At 37.8% G+C, this 20,253-nt stretch overlaps 1 protein-coding gene across 3 annotated transcripts; it reads left to right on the forward strand.

Moving 5' to 3' along the window:
• The first annotated feature begins 872 nt into the window (after positions 1–872).
• On the forward strand, positions 873–19,544 carry LOC101895438 (cullin-3-B). 3 transcript variants are annotated; one of them, XM_059123968.1, is made up of 12 exons: positions 873–1,141; positions 4,058–4,611; positions 10,340–10,723; positions 10,799–11,062; positions 11,133–11,630; positions 11,701–11,871; positions 14,958–15,125; positions 15,452–15,566; positions 15,642–15,811; positions 15,887–16,110; positions 18,411–18,549; positions 18,627–19,544. In XM_059123968.1, the coding sequence occupies exons 2-12, from the start codon at positions 4,552–4,554 to the stop codon at positions 18,777–18,779; spliced, it is 2,346 nt and encodes a 781-aa protein (XP_058979951.1). In that variant the 5' UTR covers positions 873–1,141; positions 4,058–4,551; the 3' UTR covers positions 18,780–19,544. The 3 variants fall into 3 exon arrangements, with proteins under 3 accessions (XP_058979951.1, XP_058979950.1, XP_058979949.1); XM_059123967.1 differs by lacking the exon at positions 873–1,141 and adding an exon at positions 3,356–3,504; XM_059123966.1 differs by lacking the exons at positions 873–1,141; positions 4,058–4,611 and adding an exon at positions 6,722–7,144.
• Positions 19,545–20,253: the final 709 nt, after the last annotated feature.

Consider the following 20,253-nt stretch of genomic DNA (forward strand, 5'->3'; position numbering starts at 1 on the left):
GAGAACTAAAGTTTTTTTAATTTAACAGTTGTTGTAAGTAGCCGGCCTTCGGCCGGGGCTTGAGATTCTCCTCTGGGTAAGTCCCACACTGGCTAACGCAAACCAAAGTTTTCTAAATTTGAACCCAGACTTTCGGGTCAAAAATATGGGGTCCCAGGTCCCTTCCCCCATAAAAATAGTTTCCCGGAACTCGGGGTAAAAATAAATACCTCTGCAAAAAATGTGGAAAAAATCTAAGTGTTTTTACTAAACTAGAGTTGTTCCAACAACTTACCCGCTGTCCTTTTATTTGTCAGCTTTGTAATGATATTTGAATTCACATAACTTCATTGATGCAGCTTTTTTTTTTTTTTTTTTTATGAACAGAACAGATTCTGCAGTGGCGTACTTTCATTTAAGTCAGAGAAAACTCGAGAATAGCTGCATGTGTATTGAGTAAATCAGTTTGTAATTGGCCCAAATCATTTTAATTCAAAATATTCCACTGTTTTTTGCACTTTTTACAAATTTTAGTTTTTTTCTACAGCTTTCTTCTCAAGCTAACAAAGCAGATCATGCAATGACGCTCACTTTTCTTTAATTCCATCGGAAAACTTGAGATTATCACAAAATATCTTATTATTTTCACGAAACTGCATGCGTATTAAATAAATCAGTCTATAATTGGTCCAAATACTTTTGAATTCAAAAAATTTCACTTTAATTTTGTGGGAATTTTCATATTTTTCTACTTTTTAACGGAGCTTCGGTTTTTTTCGATCAATCGATAACCGATTACTGTGCCCTCATTTGAAACTTTAACCCAATCGGCTTTGGACTATTCGCATTTCATTTTTATCAGGCATTCTTCTATCTCATCGTTTCTTATTAATTCTTCTAGCAAGGAACGGGTATTTTTGCATTTAAGTGATTTGTTTACTAGAGAAAATCAGAAAATCCTTGGTGAACAAAACTAAAAAGACCAAATAAACTGAATCAATTCGTGTTTATAGTTATTAACGGAATTTGTACGTGAATTTCATCTGTGTATGTGTCTAAATTTGCCAAAGCAAAATAACAAGCAACTTCGTTTTGCTAAATTTTTGGCAAATCACACTGAAGTGATAGCAAAATTTGCAAATAATACAACAACAGGAAAAAGGTAAGGCATAACAAGAAAATAGCAGTGAAAAGGAAAGAAATAAATTATGTTTTCATAAAAAAGAAGAAAAACAAGACATAAGTGAGAGAGAGAGACTCAATGGAACATATGTTGAGAGAGAGAGCAACGAATGCCATATTAGAGTGTTTTTCTTCAATAAGACTAATGGTCGGTTTATAATGGACAAAAATAAAACAACATTGTGCGATTGGAAACTGTGCAGCATAATAAATAAATGTTTAATAATAAATATTTTTTGACCAATTGTCGCTTTTAATACTATAATTGGCTGTTATGTATTGGTTCATGGTTCATGCATTAATTGTAATGTATATTAGGAATGTTTATACATTTCAACAAAAGAACATTGTACAGGGTTGCCAGAGTCAATATTTTCTAACCAACTGTTCCGTTATGATTGTAAAGGGGTGTACACATAATTTATCTTGTTGTTCAAGTAGTGCTTCAATTTCCCATTTTGACATTACCAAATTTCCCTGAAAAGGTTCTTTGCAATATTTTTAAAGACTATCAGACATCGGCTTTACTCTAGATTAGTAAAAACTCTTCAATTTTTTGAATTTTTTTTCAGTGGCAGGTATTTTTACCCTGATTCCTAAAAACATTTTTTGGGGGACGGACCCGAGACCGTTGCAAAGCTTATAAAAATAACCAAACCCCAAAAAAATCGACAAAGTGCCCATTATGGGGGTCAACAAAATTGATGCCATGTTATAACTGACACTCTTACCTTTCCAAAATACTACAATTTTTGCTAATACCTTTTTCTTCTCCACTTGTTGGACAAGTGTTTTCATAAGTTTTAAATGATACTTGTATTGTCTGTATAGGGTAAGTGGATCCGAGTCTAGTCCCCAGGGGCCCTGGAGCGTTTTTACCTAATTACAGTTGTTTCGTAAACTCTCGAAGGGAGTATCCCATCTGGTTATTCTGGTTTCTCCACCACAAAAGGTCGAAATTTTCAAAAAATATATGTTTTAATACCCAGAAAAACAAAGGTTAATCCAATTTTGCTCCAACTTTGCAAATCCTAATATTTGCATCAGTTCTAGGTCAAGTGCGAAAATGCGCAATATCTCTCCACTCTATCAAGTACCAGTTCTCTCTTTCTGGTATCAGTTCTCTCCTTCTGGTACCTCCCCCACAAAGGGTCAAAAATTTGAATATCCCTGGAGCTCATAAAACGCGAAATTAACATCCGATTCCATTCAGACCTGACACATCTCAATATTTCTATCAACACAAGACCTGTTATAATGATGGTAGAGATCGGACCATTCCTTCTGGTACCTCCCCCGCTGAGGGTCAAAGTTTCAACTAATCAAAACGATTATTTAATCCGAAATAAAAACCCGGTTCTATTCATATATCACACATACAAACATTTTTACTAACACAAGATCAATTGTGAAGATTATATATCTTCGAACTCTTTCTGGGACCCACAAAGGGTGACAATTTTCAATATTTTTACCTGTCGTTACACACGGAACCTGAGATGAATATAGAATTTATGATTTCACATAAAATTGGTTATAAATGTTCGATATATGGTACTTCACGCACATTTTAACATCTTCTAAAAACTACCATATATCTCATATAAAGTGAAGTATGTAACTAATAGAGTCCATTATTATATTATATTTATTTAGGCCCGATACAAAATGGACAAATTTGTCCCATTCCTTCAGAAACAATTCCATAGAGGGTTAACAATTTGAATAATCATAACAGAAGTCAGTATATATATTTAAATAATCGAACATTGGCCAAGGGTTATTAAAAATTCTAGCCAATTAATTTGCCTTTAAAAATGTATAAACCTTAAAAATGTCCCTATTGTGTTTTTTTTGTTTTTTTGCCCATCAAGACAAATTTATTTCCGGGCATTCCCAATTTCCAATTGGGTGTTTACGTAAACAAATTATCCAAAACACAACTAATAGCTGGCAACACTGTTTTGACATTTCTCTTTTCTACTCCAAGGCAGATATAAAAGGTAGGCACACCAGCACAGCTGACTGAGCATAAAATGTTGAAATAAATTTTAGTAATTCACAACATAAAATAAAAATTAAGATTATCAACAAAAATTGTGTTTAAAAATTACATTTCATAAAATACCCAATTAAGTAATTGTTTCTTAGCGGAATTATGTTAAAAGAATTTATAAAAATGCATTTGTTTTGTGTAATTAAGGATGGAGTAATTTTGACATTTCATGGTTTACCTGTTTATTCTGCCTTGTTCTACTCACTTTTTCTGCTCTCTCATCATTTTTTCCTTCTTTCTGTGTTCATCCATTTTTGTGTGTGCTGTAAAAATGAAAATTATTCCAAGTAAATAATGTTATTAGTATTTTAATAATTTTGTGCAAAATATCCGGAAAAAAGTATTGCAAAATACCCTACAAACAATGACAAATGTGTAGAGCATGATGTATTTTGTTTATACGGGGATTTGTGAACATTTGAAGAGTTATTACAACGCAAAGTGATGGGACGGACGGCAATCGAAAAAAAAAAATATGAAAATTAAAGAAGAGGAAAATATGTAGTGCTGGTGCTGCTGCTATTGAGATGACAGTGAAAATCAAGAAAAATGGAAAAATAAGTCTGAAATGGTTCCTCCATTGGAAGTGCATTAACAGAGAAGACTCGGGCCGCGTAACAAACAATGACAAGAAAAACAACAATAACATGCCTAGGCAGCAGCATTCATGCATTTTACAATCATTTCTCCCGTCTACAGATTTGCAATAAACACAGAACACACACATACATGCCAACAATCATACACAAATTATGAAAATAATTAATATTGTTGTTTTTGTTTTGTTGTCTTATAAATCACCCATCATCTGTTTTCTTTTCCTTCCTTCTTTATTTGCAGGATTATTGTAAAGAGTAGTCACAGAATACAGCATCCCAGCAATAAACCAACCAACCAGCCAGCCAGCCACCAACAATCAAACCAATTGGTTTGCAATTCCGACATAGTCGGCTGTCTATTTTTTTATTTGTTGCGGCCAATAGGAGAAAGTCAACAAACCACACATCTTCTGCAGATCCATAGTTGAAAGCTATTAAAAAAGAATCGTTCGCAATCCACTTTGAAAATAAGAATACCCACAACCGGAGGAAGGCGGCAGCATCACACACTGACTTCGAATTTTGTTGTTGTTTTTTTCACAAGAGTTTAGTGTGTCATTCACTAGCTGCTCCCGAAATCGAAATCTTAACACACAGGTGCACAGCTGCTGCTGTTGTGACATTCGTTTGAGAACAGCGCCAGTTTTGCTGTTGCCGTTTTTGTAAACAACTGCCAGCAGCAGCGCGTTACGTCAAGTTGATAAAGTGGAGGAAAATTGTCGCCGTCTACAGACGATGAATATCAGGAGTAATGCTCCCAAAAAGGAGGGAAAGATGCGTATACGCGCTTTCCCGGTAAGTACGAATTATGTGATTTCTAGTTTTAATAGTTCATATTAAAAACATTATGAGGTAAACAATTTCAATCGTTGCAATTCTAAAATGTTTTACCCTCTACCTCTGGTAGAAGAGGATCGATCTGAAAACTACATAACAGCTACCCCTTGAGGGATCATGAATACAAAGATATATGCATATGTCCATCCTTCCCAAGGTATGGACTCTAAATTTTCATTAGGGTCTGCTGTATTTCCAGGACCTAGCGAGGGGCTATGTCAAAGTTGATCGAGTGGTTGCCGAAACAAGTTGGTCACAGCTTACCGAAAACAAAAAAATTCCTCGGGACTACCCACCAAAGATTGCAATTTTTGGAAAAAGACATGGCCAGACTGGACAGTATACGTTAAAAAAATGGGTCAAAGGAAAAAGGAATTGCAAAATTGGATTCGAAAATCGGATTTTCCTTTCTCTTTCTGTGTAATAAAATATTTTTTTTGTTGAAAATGCCGCCCTTTTGTGGGGGAGGCACCAGAAGGCGTGGACCGATATTGCCTATCTTCGAACTCGATCTAAGTTTGACAATAATATTACGATCTACCAGGTTTGGACCAAATCAGATACTTCCTTCGATAATTATCGTGCGCACCATCCAACCAGACAGACAGATGGACGGACATAACTAGATCGCCTCCAATTGTCCTTAAACGGATTTAGTCCAAAGAGATCTAAGGTCTAAAACCACTATTCCGATGAGGCACCTTTTTGCTGTATCAAATGATATACAGGGTGAGATAAAAAAACTGCAACAAAGTCAAACGCCATCATTTTTACATTTTTTTTATTTTATTGAATGAAAGCAAAAAATGTCGGAAATAGCATCAAATTTTAGAATAAGTTTAGATTTGCTAGAATCGGTCACCGTTGGCACGAATTATGGACTTCAAACGGTCAATGAAACCGTCACACGCTTCCCCAATGTTGCTCTGCAGTATTTTGGCCCATTCCCGGCGAAGCGCTTGCTTGAGGTGATCGACACTTTGGTATTTTTTAGTGCCAACCTTGCTTTCCAAAATACTCCAGACAGAAAAGTCCAAAGGATTGGTATCTGGAGATTTTGGTGGCCATTGTGCGCTGAAAATGAAGCGAGGAACCTCATTTTGTAACCATATTTGGGTGGCGCATGCTATTGGAATATACAAGATCTGCGGCCAAAATGTTTGCGTGCCCAAGGCTTTAATACGCCCTCCAGAATATTTTCGCGATAATATTCGGTATTTATTCTGATGCCACGGTCGATTAATACAAGCGGAGAGCGACCATCGGCTGTTATGGCGGTCCACACCATCACCATGGCCGGCGGTTGAGTTCTGGTGGCCTACCGAAGGTGTTTAGATTTATACACTTTTAAATGCTGGAGTGTTCTAACGATACCCACTTGTAGTTTTCCAGCCAAATATAAAGAAATCACACTATCACGCTTGAATTCCATCACGAATAAGTTTTTTTTCTGGAAAATTCTCACCAAAATGCTTTTGTACGCTTGTAAACAAAATAATGAGCACAATATTAACTATTTAGACCCTTCGATTCCGAGTTGTTACAACAAGTACTTAGATCCAAACATGCTACATTTCCTCCATAAAAACCACCTGATGATTTACTTATTTATTTAGTTAGTGGCTTGTAAGATATCTGATTGATCGTAATTCCAATATACAAGTTTTTTTATTTCTGTTGCGCCGCGATATACTTTTTATGCTTTGTAATTGAAACAAAGGAACATTTTTTAAATGCACTTGCATCATCTGCTACAATATATACCGATGACAAAGCCAAAGATATGTGCCAACGTGCATATGTATGTGGGTGTACTCTGGAAATCTTCGGCTTTTCTACTTATTGTAAAAAAAAGAAAATAAAAAACTATATTTTCTTTTGGAATTACAAACAAAGGCGCCAATGATTTTTTTATGTCACAACAGACATTTATTTGTTGTCTATTTTAAATTTCCAGTTTCTTTTCCTTATGTTTATTGAAGGAAAATAACTTTATTGTATTTAAAAAATATATAAAAAAATATTAAAAAAATACCACCCACCATATAACCTATCTGCAACGGGAAATAAAACATCATCTTCAATGCGCAGAGGAGCAACAAGACGTGAAAATCCAACCAATGATCGTGTTGTCCATAATAGTAACAACCCAAGCATTCAAACTAATAACAGACACACATCTGCCAGCGGTAATAGAGGTCTTGGATTCGGTAGCCATCATCATCCAAATGTCAACAGTGAATCTGAAGCGCCTTCAACATCACGACGCAATTGTAACTTGAATTCAAATTACACGGTTGGCCGTAATCCAAGTGGCATTAAATCATGTTTGACCCGGCGAGATTTTCCTCATTGTTCAAAAAACGCTATTAATAGGTTTGATGCCTCCTCTTCCGCGTCAAGATCTCCATCTAGTCCAAATCGCAAATTGCAAGAAATTCAGCAAAAATTTCCCCTTTGGCATCCGGTCTATCGTCATAATGGATTTGAAGTTAGTGCAAAAAAAAAATATTCAAATTTCTCAAATAATTATATATTAGTGTTGAGATTCTTTAGAATCATAATTATACCCCGCAGCCATATGGCCTTAGAGGGTATTTATACGGAAAAAATGTCGTATCAATCTGTCTGGCTACGATAATGACAACTGAGGCACGTTAGTTTTTCATCCGATTCGATTTTCATCCTAATAATTTTTCCCGCTTCTAGTATCCCCACAATTTGTAAAAATTGGCCAAATTATAAAAATGCATATCGCACAGAAATCGTTACTTCTTACTAAAAGTTCAAAATTTCGAATAGTCGTAACTAAAAAAAATTAAGTTCGACCGCGCCGAACTTTTAATACCCTTCTCCATTGGATAAAGAAAACATGTTTATATAAAAGTATCTGAACTCAAACGTGTTGCTCTTTACACGGTATGTTTTCAAAAAATCATAAAGTGGGTGAGGCCGTCATATAGGGGCCGTACCAAAACGGAAACATCTATAGAACATTTTATACCTCATGCTAATTCTCCTTAAATACCAATTTTGAAACAATTTCGTGAGTAAATGTAATTAGGATTATCGTTATATCCAATATCGTTATATGTGCGCTATGGGAAAACATGGACCTACCTGCCATCTGCCACCGGAGTTAGAAACCATTACTAATTAGAAATACCAATTTTTAGACAAAATACTGAATATCCGAAGGTACCATTATACGGGGGCTATGGGAAAATGTGGACCTAAATATTCAAATGCCACCGGAGTTAGAAACCATTATGAGTTTGCAATTCCCATTTTTAGACAAATCCGTGGAAAAATGTGGAAAAATAAAAATGCTGAATATCAGGGGGTACCGTTGTTTGGCGTTACACCAAAACGTGGACCTATACATACTATATCCCACTGCAGGATTTAGAACCCATTACGAACTACAAATGCCAATTTCTGAACAAATACGTGGAAAAATGTGGGGAAAATCATAAAAACCCTAAATATCGAGAGGTACTGCTGTATGTGGGCTATACGAAAACGTGGATCTATATGTACTATGTTCCGCCACAGGAGTTAGAAGCCATTACGAACAACAAATGCCAATTTCTGAACAAATTCGTGGAAAAATATGGAAAAAATCGTAAAAACCCCGAATATCGGAAGGTACGGTTGTATGGGTGCTATACCAAAATGTGGTTCTATATATACTATGTTCCGCCGCAGAAGATAGAACCCATTACAAACTACAAATGCCAATTTCTGAACAAATTCGTTAAAAAATGTGGCAAAAGTAAAGACTCTGAATATCGGGAGGTACCGTTGTGTGGGACGCTATACCAAAACGTGGATCTATATATACTATGTTCCGCTAGAACCCATTATAACTTACGAATATCAATTTTTGGACATATCCGTGAAAAAAACTTTATATGGCGGCTATACCAAATTGATCCACCTATGCCGATTACCTCTTATATAGGCAAATTTTCCATTCAGTGCTTCCAGATTGGCACAGAGATGCAAAAATCTCGAGGGGGATATGGAAAACATTTGTCCCTCACACCCAATGAGGTTAGGAGACAGTCATCTCCAAACCCAAAGCCCTTGGTCTCGATGCCATATCCCCCACTATACACTGCATATCTTTTATTGCCCTGCCTAATCCACCCGACTCACTTCCAAAAATCTTTGGCTGCAGCCTGTGAAGGTAGCTGAATTCCTGAGTTTAATCCAGACTAGCAGAAAGGAAGACAACATATATTGTTGTTACAATAACAGCCAGAAGTAAAATCCAACAATAAGGTCCTCAAAGCATTTGCCTGGCACCTCACAAGGCCAAGATAAAGAGACATTGATAATGACATACAAGGCCATAAGTCATTCCGATCTAATCATAATACACAAGTCTGGATTTTATTTCTTAGAGATATTTAGAGTAGCAACCGGTTGTATCCGAATGACCAGTGTGGATTAAATCAATGAGGAGACCACAATGCTGTCACGGTCAGGTAGCCTAACACTTTGTTAGCTAGACATCATCCGACGTCAACCCAACCATCACACAGTTATGGAAGATCCAACTCCCCAATATATCCTTCGCGACTTCAAGTTCTATTGTAAAGGCAGGGCAAGTCCATCCGACGTCAAGACATCGTACATAGCTAAGGCTTTGAAAACAATGCATCAACAGGGCGGTCTCCAAGGTCACAAATTGCTATAGATGCAACAGTGGCCTTAAGGAACTTCCTTCTGCTATATCGGAGAATGAGTGGCAACTTTCCAAGCAAACACGTCCTATTCGGTCTGGGTATTATAACGTCCTTAATTATTACAGAGGAGATGTTGTGGCTAATACCCATAACAGGGGCCCTTCCTTCGTGCAAAGCCCCACACGACACTTCTGCGGAGATGCAAACACAGCTGAATGTGCAGGTCTTGGAAAATGTAATACCGACCACGAACTACCCCAAGATTCTAGGGGTTACATTCGACAGCATGTTCAAGACATCCGCGGAAGCCACAGCTATCTGCGACAAGATGAAAAGTAGGAACAAGGTCCTCAAGGCGCTATCCAGCAGCACTTGGGGTGCGGACAAGGAAACCTTGTTGACCCTTTATAACGCAATAGGTCGGTCTGTGGTCAGCTATACGGCTCTAGTATGGCCTGCGAATATTAGTGCTACGCAGTGGAAGCACATTTAGACCTGCCAGAATGCCGCCCGGAGAACTGCGACAGGGTGCCTCCTCATGACACCAGTGGACCATCTACATGATGAGGCGAAAGTCCTTCTCTTACGTCAGCATTATCATATGCTTTTGTTGCAGTACCTGCTTGGGTGTGATCGTGGAAATCATCCTTATATATACCATCATAATGGTATATGGTGGATACAACATCCACACCCATTCGTGTCAGGAAGGGTATACATGAAGGGCATACATGAGAGAGGGAGGTCCAACGCTATAAGAGAGAACCTCTAGATCAAGAAGCCTATCATGAAGGTCTGAGTGGCAATCCTACTGATGCAGATGCCAATTACAATTACAGGATAATGCAATTACAGGATGATTGCCGTCCTCGGAGTATGAAAGACAAAGCATTCGTTTGGTCAATTTCAATCCTCTTAAATTCTCATTCCTTCTTCTTTAATTTTAAATTATAACCTGATTACTAATCTTTTTCTTCTTGTCTTTTTTGCAGGCCTCCATGGACGAGAAGTATGTGGAAACAATATGGGCAAGTCTAAAGAACGCCATTCAAGAAATTCAAAAGAAAAACAATTCCGGACTTTCATTTGAACAATTATATCGCAATGCCTACAATATGGTGCTGCACAAACACGGACATCGTTTGTATTTTGGATTGCGTGACGTGGTCAAGGAACATTTGGAGGAGAAGGTGCGCAAAGATGTCCTGGAAAGTTTACACAATAATTTTTTGCCAAAGCTGAATCAGGCCTGGACAGATCATCAGACGTCAATGGTAATGATACGCGACATATTAATGTATATGGATCGTGTATATGTGCAAAATCGAGATGTGGAGAACGTTTATAATTTGGGTCTAATACTGTTTAGAGATGAGGTAAATACTTTTTGAAAAGAAATTCAATTTTTGAACGGAAAATGAAGTTTATGTTTTTTCCCCACTCCCCCACAGATTGTACGCTATTCGGAAATCCAGAAAGCCTTGCGCGAAACCCTTTTAAACATGGTCATGAGTGAGCGCAGTGGCGAGGCCATAAATCATTTGGCCATTAAAAATGCCTGCCAAATGTTAATGGCATTGGGCATCAATTCACGTTCGGTGTATGAAGAGGATTTTGAAAAACCATTTTTGGCTCAATCGGCTTCGTTTTACAAATTTGAATCACAAAAGTTTTTGGCCGAAAACAATGCCAGTGTCTATTTAAGGAAAGTAGAGGTAAAAGAAAGAAATTAATGAATTTATAACTTTTTATTAAACTAAGCATTTTGTTTATTTATCCTTTTAGCAACGTATCCTAGAGGAATCCTCACGGGCCGCTCTCTACCTGGACAAAGACACCGAACCACGCATCGTCAAAGTTGTCGAAGATGAACTTATTAAAAAACACATGCGAACCATTGTTGAAATGGAAAATTCCGGTGTGGTGTATATGATTAAAAATTCCAAAACCGAAGATTTGGCATGTACATACAAGTTATTTTCACGTCTCAAGGATGAGGGCATGAAAGTAATTGCCGACACCATGTCGGCCTATTTGCGTGAACAGGGCCGCATGCTGGTCAAGGAGGAGGAGAACGGCAACACAAATCCCATAACATTTGTGCAAAATCTATTGGATCTTAAAGATCGTTTCGATCAATTTCTGCATCATTCGTTTAACAATGATCGGCTATTTAAGAATGTCATATCGTCCGATTTTGAACATTTCCTTAATTTGAATTCCAAGTCACCGGAATACTTGTCGCTGTTCATCGATGACAAACTGAAGAAGGGTGGCAAGGGAGTAAGTTTTATATGGGAAATGAATTACAATAGTGATTATAATAATAATTGGTTTTCTTAATCTCTTCCAGATGAGCGAACAGGAAATCGAAGTTATACTCGATAAGACAATGGTGTTGTTTAGATTCCTATTGGAAAAGGATGTTTTCGAGCGTTATTACAAAACACATTTGGCCAAGAGATTGCTGCTCAATAAATCGGTATCCGACGATTTTGAAAAGAATATGATTTCAAAATTGAAGGTAAGTGAATTGTTGGATATAAATGGCATAGCTTAGCACGACCGTTTTGGTATATTGTGATGGAAGCCACGATAAATTGTTAGTGAGTCAAGTGGTTTTTAAAGGATTTTGTATCAGGCACACATGTGTGAAGTGTTTTAATTTCACTAAACTGGTTCTGTTGTAACATTCAGATTGAAGAAATCCGCTAATCTAAAAGGCTTTAGGCAAAAGATATCCAGGAGGGAGTGGGATAGGTTCAGCTGGTTTGGTGGAATATCGCAGTTCATCTCGCTCATGCGCTAATTCCGCTGCTGTTCTGGAAAATTTGGTCTTATTTTGGATATTGTCGCCAGTAGCAGAGACTCTTGAGGTTTGACACCTCCCCAGCAACAGAGGAAGTTATCCAATTGCTAGCCATCAACACGGTTTCCGTCCACAACAGCATTGCACACCATATCCAGAACAGGCCGTGTCATAGAACAGTCGTGATGCTCTTGTCAAATGCCTTTGACACAGTCAATCTTGTCACGCTGTTCGAGGACTTTGAGAAAACTACACTCCGACCGTGTTTGGATGATCAATTATATGTGTGGACGCCAGTCGTACGTAGAATTTCGGAACAAGAAGTCCAAGCCTCGTAGAGTGAAACTCTGTAACTGTTTAACCTCTACCTTTGCCGAATTCCGCGCCTTCCAGACGCCACCGAGATCGTAACTTATGCGGATGACTGTACGATCTTGACGTCGGGTCATATTCGCTAATCCCGCTGCCTCTTCTGGGAAATTTGGTCTTATTTTGGGTATTGTACCAATAGGTATATAGCGAGCGGCTGCGAAACATTCTATCTGCTACCCGAGCATTAGAAGCCCATGGTTAGAGGTTACAAAATCGGATGATCTGTTATGGAGATGATTGTGGGTGCTTGGTTTGATAAAAGAGGAATGACGGGTTCCCAAGTCACGTTATTTATCGGACACTATGGCTAAATTGTGACACTCCCTCGGTTGGGGGTATCCTCAATTACCCTGTAGAATGTGGATCAATCAATCTGCTCTTCCAACGTCGATACCCTCTGGCCCACCTAGTACGTGGTGGGAATTGAAATTCCACATTTTAGTGGAATTATTTGTTGTTTACAGCCCTTTATGGGCCGTAGCCAGATATCCTCTGGACGGAGTTGGGTAGGCTTGGCTGGACAATTGCATAGATGCAGTGTATTGTGCGGGCCTGTATCGCACGCTGGACAGGCGTTCCGCACATCTTCGTCAATTCGTGTCCAATCTAAATTGAGACGGCTGCACCATTCTGCACCATACGTAGTTGGTCGAAAAATACCCTAGTTTGCCTAGGCAGCAAACGTTCTTTAGCTCAAACGTATTGGGTGGACTCCGATGATGACATTCATACTGTAATTGTTAAGTACGTCTGCGACGCTGGACCTTTCTCTCTAGATCATGCGGGACCTTCCTGACTGGGGGAGTTCTGCCCACCATATGGTGGTTAGGATGACTCCCACGAAGCATTTACTGCAACGAAAGCATATTATTATACTGACGTAAGGGAAGAACCTTCGTTTCCTCATGTAAATGGTCCAATGCTGTCATGTTGTAGTTCTCATGGCAGCATTCTGGCAGGTCTGAATGCTTTTCCACTGCGTTGCACTCGTATTCGCAGATCACACTGGAGCCGAATAGATAACCATAGACCGACCTATGGCTTTATAGGATTTATAGGATTTCCTTATCTGCGCCCCAAAGTCCCGTCGGCTAACGACTTGAGGACCTTGTTCCTACTTTTAAATTTATCGCAAATAGCTGTGGCTTGCGCGGACGACTTGAATATGCCGTCGAATGTGACCAAGGATTTTGGGGTAGTTATTGGTCGGAGTTATGTGCCCATCGACCTGAACATTCAGTTGCGTTCCCATGTGGTAAATAGTGTGACCGTTGATTTAGTGTCGGATATGTTCATATTCCTCGCATGGAAGAAGGCGGCAACCTCATCATCAACTACAGGACCCGACGCGTTGATCGTGCAATCATCTGCATATGTTACGATCTCGATGCCGTCTGGAGTGCGCGGAATTCCGAAAAGGTTGAGGTTGACGAAAAACGAATGCCGAAAACTGTGTTGATGGTTAGCAACTAAATAACTTCCGCTGATACTGGGGAGGAGTAAAGCCTCGAGGGACTTTGTTACTGGCGACAAAAGCGAAATTGGCCTGTGTGATTCGCCTTTGCTGGCTTCAGTAGCGGGACTACCCTGTCCATTTTTCAGGCTTCGGGAACTATGGTTAAGGACGTTTGTTAAACACTCAACTCCCGATGTATCCAGTTGCTTCAACATTACCATTGATATTCCGTCTGGGCCCAACGCTTTGGATGACTAAGCGTTTTGGATGACATTCGCAACATCACCCATCGTAAACTGTGCACTGCTGTCCATCCTTTTCCCAGGGTTCGATAGTGACTTAACCGTTACCGACAGTTTACTTAAATCGGTTCCAACGTTGCAACACTTCCGCTTATAGAACGCGAAATTATCATCCGATTCCATTTAGACTTGGTACATCTCGAGATTTCCATCAACACAAGATCCGTTATAAAGATAGTAGAGATCGGATCATTTCTTCTGGTACCTCCAAAACATATGGTTCAAGATTTTGAAAAACACAACTTTCAAAGAAAGCGAAATAATCAATCTACTCTCTTCAAATTTCACACATACAAACAGTTTTGCTAACCCAAGATCTGTTGTGAAGATGACATATATCTGGGAACCTCTTCTGATACCTCACCCCTCTAAAAATTATCACATATATCATATAAAGTGAATGAAGTAGTCGATATTGTCCACAACTGGCATGTCGCAATATTTATATCATATTAGTTTAGATCCAATATGAAATGGACAATATTTTCCCATTCCTTCCGAACCTACTCCACAGAGGGTCATCAATTTGAATAATCATAATAAAAGTCCAAATAATCGAACATTGGCTGAGGGTATACATCTGTCGCCAAAACCGATAAATGCCTTATCTTTTTTTTTTTTTATTTATAAAATTTGTTTTTATTATTAATTTTTTGCATCTTTCTTTACAGACTGAGTGTGGCTGTCAATTCACATCTAAATTGGAGGGAATGTTCAAGGATATGTCCATATCGAATACCACCAATGATGAGTTCAAAACCTATATAGCCAATCACAACATTAATTTGAGCGTAGAATTTACATGTAGAATATTAACTACAGGATTTTGGCCCACACAGGTAAGTAATAAAATTTGCACCATGATCGCAGCAAAAATACTCATTACAAATCTGGCTGTGACCCATTACTCTAACAATAGATGAGCACGAAGCAAGTTGTTATTTTCCGGTCACTTTGTATAAGGACTTTTACTTTTGGCCAAAAGTCGATAAGTAAATACCAAAGTCCTATAAGTAATCGTGCGACATGTCCTCGTTAAAAATGAGTTCGAAATCGGATTTGTGATGAGTATGTATTTCTTAAAAATTGAAATTATCAAAGATCATTCCTTTAACAACTTTTTTAAATTTAATATCTAATTTTAAATCTTTTCACATTTTTGCAGACTTCAACACCCAATTGTAATATACCAGCTGCTCCCAGAGAGGCCTATGAAATATTTAAGAAATTCTATTTGGATAAACATTCAGGACGTCAATTGACCTTACAACCACAATTGGGTATGCATGCCATAGGCTGGCAAAAATTTTTTATTTCTGAAAAATAAAATCCCTTTTTTCATCTTTCGCCCCCAGGTAATGCCTGTCTAAATGCTGTCTTCTATGGACGTAAGCCAACGGATAATGCCAATGCTGCAGCAGATAAAGATGCGCCCAGTTCAAGTATGTCCTCATCGACCAGTGCGACAGCTTGTGCAATACCCACAACAACAAGGAAACACATTTTAACAGTGTCAACGTATCAGGTAATAATGGAAATGATATTTTTATTTGAGTTTTGGGGCTTAATATTTATTTGTTGTACTTTTTTTCCTTATCAGATGTGTATATTGATGCTGTTCAACAATCGCGAGGTAATGACACATGAGGAAATTCTACAGGAAACAGATATACCCGAACGTGAACTGCAACGTGCTATCCAATCGCTGTCAATGGGTAAACCCTCACAACGTTTGTTGGTGCGAAATTCTAAAACAAAAACTAAAGATATCGATCCAACGGATGAGTTTCTGGTGAACGATGCGTTTGTTTCGAAATTCCACAGGTGAGTTTTGTTAAGGTGACGACCAGGCAAATACAAAAAGCGGGTTTCCGATAGAGATAAATGATGGGATATTTATTGCATAACAAAGAGAAAGTGATGTCTTAAAATATGAAAATCAAATCAATGGCCACAACATGTCTTCTCTCAGAAGGATATAGTTTTCATGAAATTTTACGTTGCCAAATCGCAAATTGGCATGCATTTCGTTTACTAACAGGTCCATATTCTTTCATGAAATCGCTAGGGGGCTGGCTCGCGAATTCCATTTTTGAAGTCTTGATTTCAACCATTTTCCCCTTAAGAGTAATGGTTTTGACGCTTTTACTCGTATAACACTTAGCCCCGTCTGATTGAAAATAAACCTTGTCCAGAACAATACCATCCCACTCCGACCATAAAAATCCATTAAGCAACCATCTATTAAGCAACTCGATAAAACAAGTAAATAGTATCAGTCAGTTTTGCCGACCCTCAGCTTTGAGTTATGATTATTCAAAATTTTGACCCTTTTATGTTAGAGGATGGAGTGGACCGATATTGACCATTTTCGCAACTTACCTAGTACTGATGCAAATATTAGGATTCACAAAGTTGGATCAAAATTGGATTATTCTTACTTTTTCTATGCAGTAAATTATTTTCTTTTAAAATGTTGACATTTTGTGGCGGAGGTACCAGAAGGAGTGGAACGATATTGCCCATCTTCGAACTCGATCAAAGTTTAACAATAATATTATCATGTACCAAGTTTGGATCAAATCGGATACTCTCCGAGAGTTATAATGCGCATCAGCCATCACACTCTAATCGGATACTCACTTCGAGAGTTATTGTGCGCCAGACAGACAGACAGGCAGAAGTACGGACACCCCTGGATCGACTCCAAAAGTCCTGAAACGGATTTGGACCTAGGCTCTAAAACCATTAATTCGATAAGACACGTTTTGGCCGTATCAAATGATATATACCCTCTCAAGCCATATGGCTGAGGGCATAAAAAGGACATCCAATGACCCCGACTAACTATAAACTACACCAAACAGTCACACGGTGAGGATAAATCGCCCGGTGCCGCGTTTGGTTATACGATACAGGATTGACCTTAAACAGCAACCATTTTGTTTCGGCCAGTTACTGACACCTTTGTGCATATTTGTTATGCATTATGTCCTGGAATGCCTTTGGACTGTGCCGTGATCAAACAAAATCCGGACCATGGCTCTGTTCGGTTTGTCAGAATGGCTTCCACCACCGATCTTTCTCGGTGCGATGTAATGGATCTCAATTTCCTATACTGCAGCACCTTAAGCACTCATGTTACTGTTCTAACTCCGGATTGTTTTTGCGATTCACTTGCAAAAGACATTGAGGTGAGATAGATGAGATGGAGTGGAATTTATAATTCGGTGGAATATTTTAAGCGCACCGTTTAAGGAAACCAAGTTCAATGGAAATGGCAGCTTACAACGTATTGCGGAAGGCTCGCAGCAGAAGTGGAGGTGGGTGGGGTATTAGTGTTCCTGTTACACCATTCTGTTCAATACAGACCTATCTCGCTTCAGCACCTCGTCTCTAGCGACACGTAAAAGGAATATATGGAGGAGGAGTAGTGTGGAACTGCCAGGGTAGAGGTGTCGAATGTGTATATCCCGCAGATTTTTATCGGTGAACCAATTAATATGTCAAGTATTAACCCGCTTAGTTTCACCAGGTCTGATAAATGACTTGACCTGCAAATCCATTATTTCTATTAGATCAGACCATCTCCCCATAATCGTCTCCGTAAGCCTATCCAGGGGAAAGCACATGGTACATTTCAATACTTTTATTAACACAAGATCTGGTTTCTGGTACCTCCCCCACATAGGTTTCAAGATTTTGAAAAACAAAACGCTCAAAGAAAAAGAGAAAAAAAAAATCCAACTCTCTTCAAATTTCACACATACAAACATTTTTCTTAGCACAAGATCTGTGGTGAAGATAATATATATCTGCGAACCGCTTCTGGTACCTCACCCACAAAGGGTCACAATTTTCAATTATTTTATCTGTCATAACTGGGGAAACAGGCCAGCAATTCTTTACAATTAGCTATTTGGCTTCAGAACCCACTCCATAGAGGGTCAACGATTTGAATATTCATAAGATGTATATTTAAATAATCAAACATTGTCTCAGACAATATACATCTGTTGGCAAGACCGACTGATACTTTTTAACTTGTTTCTTAGTTCCTTTTATTTAGAAATGTAAACCCCCTATTTATGAATATTATCATTGTTTTTTTTTTTCAATTCCAGAGTTAAAATCCAAACTGTGGCCGCTAAAGCTGATACCGAGCCAGAACGTAAGGAGACTCGCGGCAAAGTTGATGAGGATCGTAAGCATGAAATCGAGGCTGCGATTGTTCGTATTATGAAAGCTAGAAAGCGTATCCCGGTAAGTATACTTTTCAAAAATGAAAAAAAATATTACTTGGAAAGAAAAATAACCGCAATGTATTCGTTTTGTTTCAGCACAACTTACTGGTGTCCGATGTTACATCACAATTGAAATCAAGATTCCTACCCTCACCGGTATTGATTAAGAAACGAATAGAAGGTCTTATCGAACGTGAATATTTGGCTAGAACGCCAGATGATCGTAAAGTTTATGTTTATCTAGCTTAAGTATCAAACATACTGAAGATGAAAAAAATTATGGTGATGATGATGATGATGGCGATGATCCTTCTATTATATACAAACAAACATCTCTTCTTACAACAACAACGCCAACGGCAACAACATCTGCAATTCACTAAAAAACAACAAATCATGTTCATACTTTTGTGAAGAAGAATTTGGCAAGGAATTACCACCACAAAAGAAAAAGGAAGTTGTTCTGGAACTTTTTTTGTTTTGTTTTTGGAAAAAAAAGAACCAATTCTCAATATTTTTTATAAATAATTGCAAAAAAAGCATTTTCGCAACACCATTCACAAAATGCTGCTCTCATCCAACTGGCATCGTAAATACTCTCAAAACATGCCCAAGTAACGTAGACTTTTTAAAGCCAACCCTTAAACCATCTTCGATGTGGTGATCCGTTTTTTTGGAAAATGAAAAAAACAACAACTCCTTAAATAAAACACACATACATTGTATTAGACATATAAATTTGTTTATTTTGGAAAAATACGAAGAAGAAGAAGAGAAAATCCAACAACAAAAACATAATTGCGATATATCAATATTTGAAAAAAAAAGAGAATTGATTTAATATTGAAAAAAAAACATGAACTCATTTATAGTTAGATTTTTAATTATACATTATACAACTACAACAAGGACACAAGCAAAGAAAATGAAAAAAAAAAAGAATGAAAGACAGCAACAAAAAACATACTTTGCCCTCTGTTTTAAATAAATTTTTAATAAATTTTGTGGAAACTCCTCCTCCTTTTCCTCCTCGAAATGACCAGCAAAACGGAAATATCAATCACATCCAAGTATCTATACATCTCTCGCTCCCTCACGCCCTTTCTCTCTAGTAGTTTATTATGATTTTGAATACAAGTTTCGGACTTATTCATATGTTTTTGATGTATATATCTAAACCAAAAGCCCCCCTCCCCCAATATTGTATTGTGACGCCTTTTCACAGTCTAAGAAATACGTAATTTTATGAAATGAAATGGAGTCCAAATTTCCTTTTTTTATCGACAAAGGTTTTATTGGCGGAAAATTAAAGTCTCGTAAAATATTGCGATTCGCTTCAAAAAAAAAAACAACAAAAAAAAAACAACAAAAAGGATATGGAGCTCAGATTTCTTTGAAAGTGAATGTCTTTTTTGATCGGAAAAATGTTAATGGCGGAAAATTAGAGTCTCGTAAAATATTGTGGTTTCGCTTCAAAATAAAAATTACAAAAACAAAAACGATATGGAGACCAGATTTCTTTTTTTGTCGGCAAAGATTTTAAGGGCGGAAAATTAAAGTCTCGAAAAAAAATATTGCGATTCGCTTCATCATAAGAAATACAAAAACGATATGGAGCCCAGAATTCTTTTTTTATCGGCATTGGCGAAAAATTTAAGTCTCGAAAAAAATTTTGTGATTCGCTTTAAAATAAAAATTACCAAAACTCTTTTTGAAACTCTAG

Source organism: Musca domestica, unplaced genomic scaffold, assembly GCF_030504385.1.
Source record: "Musca domestica strain aabys unplaced genomic scaffold, Musca_domestica.polishedcontigs.V.1.1 26, whole genome shotgun sequence".
Lineage (NCBI taxonomy): Eukaryota > Metazoa > Arthropoda > Insecta > Diptera > Muscidae > Musca > Musca domestica.

Bases quoted from the DNA above. Each gene is read 5' to 3' on its own strand.
- LOC101895438 (XM_059123966.1), top strand. From the start codon at position 6,737: ATGCGCAGAGGAGCAACAAGACGTGAAAATCCAACCAATGATCGTGTT. The intron at 7,145-10,339 runs GTTAGTGCAAAA...TCTTTTTTGCAG, and splicing joins ATCGTCATAATGGATTTGAA to GCCTCCATGGACGAGAAGTA. The intron at 15,567-15,641 runs GTATGCATGCCA...TTTCGCCCCCAG, and splicing joins GACCTTACAACCACAATTGG to GTAATGCCTGTCTAAATGCT.